The sequence below is a fragment of the Megalobrama amblycephala genome, linkage group LG12 (genome assembly GCF_018812025.1).
Source record: "Megalobrama amblycephala isolate DHTTF-2021 linkage group LG12, ASM1881202v1, whole genome shotgun sequence".
NCBI classification, from domain to species: domain Eukaryota; kingdom Metazoa; phylum Chordata; class Actinopteri; order Cypriniformes; family Xenocyprididae; genus Megalobrama; species Megalobrama amblycephala.
The window spans coordinates 31,314,196-31,324,914 of NC_063055.1; the positions used below are offsets into that span (position 1 = coordinate 31,314,196).

The following is a 10,719-nucleotide window of genomic DNA, read 5'->3' on the forward strand; positions in this document are numbered from 1 at the left end:
GCAGGGTGTGTCTTAAAAAGCTCGTGTAAGCAAAACCCGCATTTTCGCAAGTACTGGAAGTGTTGGAGCAGATGGAGCTTTATTGTACATGGAGGCACATACACAGTTTGATTTATCAATCAAAGCCATGTTTATTCAATACAATATGAATAGTTCGTTCTGGTTTGATTTCAAAATACTGACATTTATAAATACTTTTAAACCCAATACAAAAAAATACCACGGTGTTTTGTCCCGTTATTCTTTTTTCTTTACAAAGTACCAAAAATTGATGTGAAAACCACATAGATTGAACATGTACCATGGTAAAATCGTGGTATTTACTTAAGTACTTTGTAGTAATAAGGTTTTCTGCAATAAAACTGGTAACTTTGTACAGGTCACCACTCAGCAAAATATTACAGTTTCTGAATCACTGCTTGAAGTAACCTTAGACTTTCTTTTTTTTTTTGTATTAATTTGTAATAATGGTATTTAGAGGGAACTATGATGATTAGGCTAGTATTTTTTTTTTTTTTTTTTTTACGATTAAATTATTGCAGAACACAAATGAAAAGTGTAGTGAACTGTAACAGACTAAAAATGTATGAAAAAAGGTTAACAACAAGATCATAATAGATATGAAACTCTGTGTATCTTATTTCAAAATGAAGCTGCATGGACAAATGAAGTATGTCTTTAGTCAGATCAGGAGTGAATGTTCTTCTGTAGAGCTGTGTGGACTTTCTTCAGGTTCTGTCTCACTCGCACAAACTCCATGAGCTGAACCTCCTCGCGTAACTTCTGCTCCTCTTCCTTCTCCTTCTGAGATGGAACAAATTATAAAACACAGACAAATAAAACTGATGAAATTCTCACTCTTAAATAGCTTCCATCAAAATATTAGCTATTACAGTTAGTGTTCTACCTGTTACAAAATTACATTAAAAACTGTGAAAACATGAATTACATCATATTAAAGGCACAATATGTAATTTTTCGCTGCTAGAGGACGCCTATACAAAAGAAAGGCGTAGCTTGATGACAAAGAGATTGAGTGCCGAATCATGGGAGATGTCATCTTCACCTCAAAGAAACTGACGGGATTCGGGCAGAATCATGTTAATGGATTATTAACGCTACTGTAGTATGAAGCAGAGAAGGGCCAAGTGGGAGTGGAACGAGGCCGCTGGAGCGATTGCTAATGAGAGACGAGCGCGACATACAGCTGGAGAGCAGCAAAACTTTTATTATGCCACAGTCTCCGCTTCCGTTTCTTCTGGTCAAGCGTATGTGGGGTAAAGCAGCACTGTTTATCATATTAGATACATTTGAGTGTCTTGAAAATTATGTTATAAAACAGACGCAAATGACAAATTTAATAGCGTAATGAATGTAACTTCTGTTGGTGTTCATGGTCAGGGACTATTTTTTTTCAAGCAGAAGGAAGGCTTTTAATGATTTTACTTCAAGAAAGTTGCATTGATAAATGTTTTTGGCTTTAATATTTGTATTGTGTGGTAACCTTTGGTTTACAGTGAATTTATAACAGCTAGTTTCGCGTCATGCCTAACAACGCCCCTTCGCTGTTATAAATTCATTGTAAACCATGGGTTCTTGGGGCTTATTGCTTTAATATATTAAAACACCTTAAGTGTTTCATGGTTTCTACAAAATAAAACCGGAAATTGAGGGTAACACAGGTATGATGTCATTGATAGGCGATGGCTTAGTTCTCGGGGAACTATCCAAGTAGTTAGTTCCTATAACTGAGTTCCAAGAACTATTCAGTGCGAAAGCCCTTTAAATAACACCGTTCTTGTGGTTTTTGGATATTTTAATCCAAAAATCTTACATATTTAATATTATTTCTACATAGTAGAAATCATAAATAAAGCAACTTTTATTTTGGTGTAAACTGTGGTTTTACCATGGTCAGTTTTGTAAGAGAAACCAAGAATTAAGCAACATACAAAATAAGGAACTTACAATACTGGCAATGTCATAAAATTAAACTAATACTATATACTAATCATTCTTGGTAAATTCATTGTCCAATCACAACATGTGTGTCTGACTTGAGGAGGCTGCTGACCATCATCTCCTGGTGTTTCTGCTGGCGCTGGAGAAGCACCTGCTCCAGAGGACTCCTGCTCTGCTCCCCCTCCTCCCTCTGGGTCTGCTCTCGCTTCCTCCTCTCCAGAACCGTCTGAAGCTCCGGCTTACAGCACACCACCAGCCCTCTGTCCCGCCCAAAGAGCCAAAGCACAAACAACAGGTATAAAAGTAACATTTTACCAGTGTTTTTTTTAGAAATATGTATATATACTAGTATAGTTTTCTTTAAAGGGATAGTTAAATCAAAAAGGAAATTGAACTTATTTTTTTCTGCTGAACAACAGAAGAAGATATTTTGGAGAATGTGGGTAACCAAACAGTTGGTCAACTTATGGTCAGCTTATGCAAAGATGATGTTTTTCCACAGCCAGGAACAGCACAACGTCTGCGTGGCATCGCAATCTTGTTATCATCACAATTTTATCGTAAACTGTGTAAGGCTGCTCATCAACTTAACATCAGTGGGCGGGGACAATGATGCGATGATGTAAAAGTAGGCGTTGTTGTCTTGCTCCAGAGGCAGTCATATGCAAATGATTGTGCCCCTGTGATGTCACATGCCACCTCAGATCCAAACGAAGCTTTTTAACAGCTTGATTATATAAATGCTTTTTTATTGATGACAAGGACGTTTTAAGTTATGGAACTTGCAGGATGTATTAATTATACAAAGACCTCTTATATGCCAAAAGATCAAGAAAAATTTGATTTCTCATGTCATGACCCCTCTAAAATATCTTCTGTGTTCAGCAGAAAAAAGAAATTCATACAGGATTGGAACAAACTAAGGGCGAGTAAATTATGACAATTTTCCTTTCCTTAATTTTAAGTTTTTTAATCTAATATGTATTTTTATTGTATATAAGCTATTGTCGCAATTAAGGAAAAAAATGTAAAATATTTTGTTTTAGTTAATAATAACAACACTGCATTTGACATGTAATAGAAATTGAAGAACAGTAGGCCTACTTAACATCCATAAGGACAAAATTACAGTCAAACCAAAAATTATTCAGACATTTTTGATATTTTTGGTATATTTTTACTAGTGGGTGAAGGACACTATAGTTCATTTATGTAAGTGAGGATAGCAAAATAAAGTAAACTGTGACATATTATACCCAAAAATTCTTCATACAGTGGACTGCCAGTAAAACTGATAAAAATTTGGAACCAAAAATTATTCAGACACTTTGACCTGACCATGTTTTGCTTAAGTGTTATCTGACATAATTAAGATTCATTTTTCTGACAGTTTAACTCTGAGATCTTGTCATATTTTATTGCCTTTTTTAAAAAAAAATATTGTGAATAAACTGTATCAATGAATGAAATGTTCAAGGTGTCTGAATACATTTTGGTTGGACTGTATGTATTATGTAAAAAAAAAAATCCTGTATCCAAACAATTATAGACCAAACCCCACTAACTATTCCTAAAATGAGACTGATTGACAGGAATATTGATCCTACATTGGGGAAAAAATCTTTCAAATATACAACATAACAACTGATGATAATGTAGGTGAAATACATTTGCATTTATGCATTTAGCAGATGCAGATAAAAAAAAAACCTCTGATTTAAAAACATCTGTGGAAATAATTAAGGAAAAATCTAAATTGTTCTTTTATGTATTGTGATATTATACAATACAGATGCCCTATCACAAATCATGTTAAATTAGAAAGGAGGAAATATAATATTTCTGTCAGACCACTATCGTCGAAGATTATTAATGATACAAATAACGTTAGCAATAAAACAATGATAGTAATATGCAATAGCGACAGCAATTTAAGGTTGGCGGTATGGAACTGTTCTGGGCAAAACTCCCCGCTCATTCAAGCAGCCATGCCTGGACAGAGCAGGGAGCGCAGTAATACATTTCCCCCAAAACAAACCATCCCCCAACCATAATAAATGATAAAGGTAAATGAGTAGCCTTAAGCGAGCGTGATTAATATGGATGACTGCGAATTGCGCATAGCATCCTAAACGATCCAGCCGGAGGTGGTATGATTCTTCCAACAAGCATGTTGCTAAGCACATAAGCGTGTTGTCAATTGAGTATCATGCACCTTGGCAGCAAACATGCTGCCAAAACACGAATCAGCAATAGTAACAAGCATATTACTGAGCCCGGATGAGCTTTTATTGCAACAGCATGTTGCAAACCTAATTTGGATGGGCTTTTTCTTCTCTAATGGGGAAGCTTACACCCCTAACAGCAGCAAATCTGATACAACAAGCAATCTGGTCAGGGAAGCATACACCCGTTGCCTAATACATAAAATAGTATGCAATATGCTTGGATGGCATAAAGAGCATAAAGCATAAAGTCTAAAACAGCAGCTTAAGATAGCATGTACCTGAATGAACTTACTGCAGCATGTGTTTATAGTAGCGGCAATGACACTATAGCATTTTTTTATAGCGAGTGCAGTGCGGCGAACAAGCAGCGTCTGAATGCTGGAATGTGTATTTGAAAGACGCGGTCTAATCTGAAATGTATCCCTATTGGAAGGTATGGATCAGCTGAATGTCAGCTGATGCGAGTTTGACTGACATGTCTGCCAGAACTGACGCTATACGCTTGATTTCAAAATTATATTTAACATTTTTTGCATTCTCTCGCAAAGACTTTGAGGTCTTGGAGAAACTTGCCGTTCAAAACTTTGATGTTCCCTGAGAAACTTTGTTTAAACTTTTGTTACAACAAGAAACCTTTATGTTTATTATTTCATATTATCACTTTCATATTATTTCCATCACAAAAGTTGGACAAGCAAACACAAAGTTTCTCGCGGAACGTCAAAGTTTTGCGAGCAAATGGCAAGTTTCTCTGGGAACTCAAAATCTTTTCGAGAGAATGCCCAGACAGCAACATAGTGAGGCCCAGATCTGGCCCACATATGGTACATGTGTGGCCTGACACTATGTTGCTGTCAGGGTGCAAAAACATAGAAACATAATTTTTAAGTATAATCTTTCCTCCCATCTATTTTCCCCCATCACCATGCACCAAAACCATGCAACAGGATGAAAAAATTATACAAACCCGATTCCAAAAAAGTTGGGACACTGTACAAGTTGTGAATAAAAAAGGAATGCAATAATTTACAAACCTCATAAACTTATATTTTATTCACAATATAATATAGATAACATATCAAATGTTGAAAGTGAGACATTTTGAAATGTCATGCTAAATATTGGCTCATTTTGGATTTCATGAGAGCTACACATTCCAAAAAAGTTGGGACAGGTAGCAATAAGAGGCCGGAAAAGTTAAATGTACATATAAGGAACAGCTGGAGGACCAATTTGCAACTTATTAGGTCAATTGACAACATGATTGGGTATAAAAAGAGCCTCTCAGAGTGGCAGTGTTTCTCAGAAGTCAAGATGGGCAGAGGATCACCAATTCCCCCAATGCTGCGGCGAAAAATAGTGGAGCAATATCAGAAAGGAGTTTCTCAGAGAAAAATTGCAAAGAGTTTGAAGTTATCATCATCTACAGTGCATAATATCATCCAAAGTTTCAGAGAATCTGGAACAATCTCTGTGCGTAAAGGTCAAGGCCGGAAAACCATACTGGATGCCCGTGATCTTCGGGCCCTTAGACGGCACTGCATCACATACAGGAATGATACTGTAATGGAAATCACAACATGGGCTCAGGAATACTTCCAAAAAACATTGTCGGTGAACACAATCCACCGTGCCATTCTCCGTTGCCGACTAAATCTCTATAGGTCAAAAAAGAAGCCATATCTAAACATGATCCAGAAACGCAGGTGTTTTCTCTGGGCCAAGGCTCATTTAAATTGGACTGTGGCAAAGTGGAAAACTGTTCTGTGGTCAAAATTTGAAGTTCTTTTTGGAAAACTGGGACACCATGTCATCCGGACTAAAGAGGACAAGGACAACCCAAGTTGTTATCAGCGCTCAGTTCAGAAGCCTGCATCTCTGATGGTATGGGGTTGCATGAGTGCGTGTGGCATGGGCAGCTTACACATCTGGAAAGGCACCATCAATGCTGAAAGGTATATCCAAGTTCTAGAACAACATTTGCTCCCATCCAGACATCGTCTCTTTCAGGGAAGACCTTGCATTTTCCAACATGACAATGCCAGACCACATACTGTATCAATTACAACATCATGGCTGCATAGAAGAAGGATCCGGGTACTGAAATGGCCAGCCTGCAGTCCAGATCTTTCACCCATAGAAAACATTTGGCGCATCATAAAGAGGAAGATTCGACAAAGAAGACCTAAGACAGTTGAGCAACTAGAAGCCTGTATTAGACAAGAATGGGACAACATTCCTATTCCTAAACTTGAGCAACTTGTCTCCTCAGTCCCCAGACGTTTGCAGACTGTTATAAAAAGAAGAGGGGATGCCACACAGTGGTAAACATGGCCTTGTCCCAACTTTTTTTGAGATGTGTTGATGCCATGAAATTTAAAATCAACTTATTTTTCCCTTAAAATGATACATTTTCTCAGTTTAAACATTTGATATGTCATCTATGTTGTATTCTGAATAAAATATTGAAATTAGAAACTTCCACATCATTGCATTCTGTTTTTATTCACAATTTGTACAGTGTCCCAACTTTTTTGGAATCGGGTTTATATATAAATTCTTTGCATTCTCACAAAACTTTAGCATTCCCCCAAGATATTCCTCACAAAAATATTGCATTCCTCTGATGAAACTTCTTGTTTGCCCGAAAAAGTATTGAAATATAGTTTTTCCTTCCTTATTATTACCATCACAAATTTTAGTAAGCAAATGCAAAGTTTATTGGAGGAACGCAAAAGTTTTGTGCTAATGCTAATTTTCCACCCATCTCATTTTTTCCCCGTCATCATATCTGCTCATGGGCTCCACTGACATTATGAGATTTCTCAGCAGAAGCAGCCAAAGTAACTGAACTTCAGTTTATCAGTAGTCTCTAAAGGACACGGCAGTGCTGATAGGAAGGCCTATCATTACAGTGCCTGACACAGTGTGGCCTGCGCCAGGCTGCTGATAATACCAGAGGGTGTACGATTGCAACCTGTGTGTCCACACATGACTGCCTGACACAAAAGACCAGAGAGAGAGCGAGGCATCATCAATATTTCACTAACCCACTTAAAAAAGCTCAGCGATTTATTAAAGTATCCATGAACAGAGCTAAATGTTCCTGCGTCTGATTTGTGATCTTACTTTTTGTGGGCCAGTAACAGCTCTTTGTGAAGCTCCTGGTGGCTCCTTGAGGCTTTCACTGGGTTGTTTAGGTTCCAGGGGCCCTCGGCAGTATCACATTGATCTGCATTTTCTTAGACACAAAAGTTATTTCTGCAAGATTCTACAAGACACACTTCTCACCCTGACAGCAACATACTGTGGCCCAGATCTGGCCCACATCTGGTACATATGGATTACATGCGGATCAGATGTGGGCTGGATCTGGGCCGACACTATGCTGCTGTCAGGGTCATGTCACTGTCTGTCAAAAATACCAGGACAACGCACCTCGATTATGGCCATGATGATGCAAAGAAGTACAATTAACTGTGTCTGTGGATGTCTTTGTTCTAGACTGTGCTGGTCTGCTGGAGTTGGAGATGTGGTGGTTGTGTCCTGTGGCGCTGTTGGATAAGGCATTTTTGAGCTCTTGTTCGGTCGGTCTTGTCGGGAGTGTTTGCGCAGCGGCTGATCTCATTGCACACGCAGGTATCAAGAAGGGCCCTCAGCCAAAGCTCCTGCTGCATGCTGGGAAACTGTGCATTGGGGTCGTCAACGAAAGCAAAGAGAGTAACAAGAGGGGAGAGATTGAGTTTCACCTAAGTGGGGATCTATAATTTATCCACTGGTCAAATACCTGCCCCGTTCAAATGATTTACTTGTCATTTCCAGCAAAATCACATGAACAGATTGTTGACTGACAGAGAAAGGTATGCACAAAAATTTTCATACAAGTAAAATGATGGATAGGAAGAAGATTAGAGAGCTTACAGCTAGACTAAGTATACATTTATTTACTACTTGTCTCTATGAATGGACATCATAATATTGCATTTAAAACATTAAAAGAATCATAATCACTTTAATTTTGACTCACAGAATCTTATTTGAACAAAATGACACACCAATACATCGACACTGATTCCAGTCTGGACATTTTGGAAACACCAAGAATGATTATCATCGTCCAGGTTATCACATTATTATGGAAATCTCACTGTGGCTTCAAACGCAATACTATTAAGCTGTACTATTAAGAATATCGAAAGCCTAGTTCTGAACTCACCGAAAGTGTGTCACCGCTCCATGAGCGAGGTCTCCTCTGAGCAGCAGTGAGTATGAGAGATCTATTTACTACAACAGAGCGGACACCTGAGAAAGGTGCCCTGCCGTGCGTCAACGTGAGGCGCACTTCACTTGCACGCCGCTTGGGGGCAGCAAGTGTACGACAAATCAAAGCACTCCCAATTTTTTTCTGTCATGATTTCTTTTCTCATTACAAATGCTAAAGAAGTGAACAGTGGGCTACTTTTGAAAAATGTGTTTAAAATCGTGTACTCACATGAAATGGAAGCTCCAGTCACATCATTAGCCTAATAAAAGTCGTTTTGTTTGCATGGAGCGGGTCGCCTCAGGAGTAGGCATGTTTAAATCATATGACCAGCCTAACACGGCTCTGGCTTTATCTGACATGGATGCGATTAGAGCATTACACCGTGGTTTAAAGTAGGGTAGGCAATTTCGGAGAGACTTTGAAAGCATGAGATCTCACCTTCCCTTTAGAGCGCTCTCTAAACCACGCCTCCTTCAAAACACATGGATGCAAGCGAGACGAGAGACAGCACCTCATGTCTCGAAGCATAACATTACAATAATAACTAACGTAACAACTATAGAGCGCTGCTTGTACCACTAACTGCTGCAGGTTAGTTTCAGCATTGTTTATTTCAGCTAGCCTAACAAAAAAAGTGTTAAAAAAAATGCCAACCTTTAACCGAAAACCAGAGGCGAATAAATATTGTTCTTTAAGTTGATATTTACAGAGCCCCTAACATGACATGAAGGGACAAAAATAGAAGGCTAAATTGTGCACAAGCTTTACTAAGTTGTTCCCTCGATATATAAATCGTGTGCATGATGTACTAATTAATGATATACAAACCCGATTCCAAAAAAGTTGGGACACTGTACAAATTGTGAATAAAAACAGAATGCAATGATGTGGAAGTTTCTAATTTCAATATTTTATTCAGAATACAACATAGATGACATATTAAATGTTTAAACTGAGAAAATGTATCATTTTAAGGGAAAAATAAGTTGATTTTAAATTTCATGGCATCAACACATCTCAAAAAAGTTGGGACAAGGCCATGTTTACCAATGTGTGGCATCCCCTCTTCTTTTTATAACAGTCTGCAAACGTCTGGGGACTGAGGAGACAAGTTGCTCAAGTTTAGGAATAGGAATGTTGCCCCATTCTTGTCTAATACAGGCTTCTAGTTGCTCAACTGTCTTAGGTCTTCTTTGTCGCATCTTCCTCTTTATGATGCGCCAAATGTTTTCTGTGGGTGAAAGATCTGGACTGCAGGCTGGCCATTTCAGTACCCGGATCCTTCTACGCAGCCATGATGTTGTAATTGATGCAGTATGTGGTCTGGCATTGTCATGTTGGAAAATGCAAGGTCTTCCCTGAAAGAGACGACGTCTGGATGGGAGCATATGTTGTTCTAGAACTTGGATATACCTTTCAGCATTGATGGTGCCTTTCCAGATGTGTAAGCTGCCCATGCCACACGCACTCATGCAACCCCATACCATCAGAGATGCAGGCTTCTGAACTGAGCACTGATAACAACTTGGGTTGTCCTTGTCCTCTTTAGTCCGGATGACATGGCGTCCCAGTTTTCCAAAAAGAACAGTTTTCCACTTTGCCACTGTCCATTTTAAATGAGCCTTGGCCCAGAGAAAATGCCTGCGCTTCTGGATCATGTTTAGATATGGCTTCTTTTTTGACCTATAGAGTTTTAACCGGCAACGGCGAATGGCACGATGGATTGTGTTCACTGACAATGTTTTCTGGAAGTATTCCTGAGCCCATGTTGTGATTTCCATTACAGTAGCATTCCTGTATGTGATGCAGTGCCGTCTAAGGGCCCGAAGATCACGGGCATCCAGTATGGTTTTCCGGCTTTGACCCTTACGCACAGAGATTGTTCCAGATTCTCTGAATCTTTGGATGATATTATGCACTGTAGATGATGATAACTTCAAACTCTTTGCAATTTTTCTCTGAGAAAATCCTTTCTGATATTGCTCCACTATTTTTCACCGCAGCATTGGGGGAATTGGTGATCCTCTGCCCATCTTGACTTCTGAGAAACACTGCCACTCTGAGAGGCTCTTTTTATACCCAATCATGTTGCCAATTGACCTAATAAGTTGCAAACTGGTCCTCCAGCTGTTCCTTATATGTGAATTTAACTTTTCCTGCCTCTTATTGCTACCTGTCCCAACTTTTTTGGAATGTGTAGCTCTCATGAAATCCAAAATGAGCCAATATTTGGCATGACATTTCAAAATGTCTCACTTTCAACAT

General features: G+C 38.7%; 1 protein-coding gene across 6 annotated transcripts; it reads right to left on the bottom strand.

Annotated features, from left to right (window-relative positions):
* Positions 1 to 111: 111 nt before the first annotated feature.
* Positions 112 to 8,915, bottom strand: si:ch211-218o21.4 (actin-associated protein FAM107A). Of its 6 annotated transcripts, XM_048211366.1 has the most exons (6): positions 8,683 to 8,913; positions 8,407 to 8,492; positions 7,629 to 7,876; positions 7,320 to 7,431; positions 2,075 to 2,231; positions 112 to 804 (listed from the first exon to the last, which is right to left on the bottom strand). In XM_048211366.1, the coding sequence occupies exons 3-6, from the start codon at positions 7,816 to 7,818 to the stop codon at positions 688 to 690; spliced, it is 576 nt and encodes a 191-aa protein (XP_048067323.1). In that variant the 5' UTR covers positions 7,819 to 7,876; positions 8,407 to 8,492; positions 8,683 to 8,913; the 3' UTR covers positions 112 to 687. The 6 variants fall into 6 exon arrangements, with proteins under 6 accessions (XP_048067323.1, XP_048067325.1, XP_048067327.1 ...); XM_048211368.1 differs by lacking the exon at positions 8,407 to 8,492 and having other exon boundaries at positions 8,683 to 8,915; XM_048211370.1 differs by lacking the exon at positions 8,683 to 8,913 and having other exon boundaries at positions 2,075 to 2,222; positions 8,407 to 8,584.
* Positions 8,916 to 10,719: the final 1,804 nt, after the last annotated feature.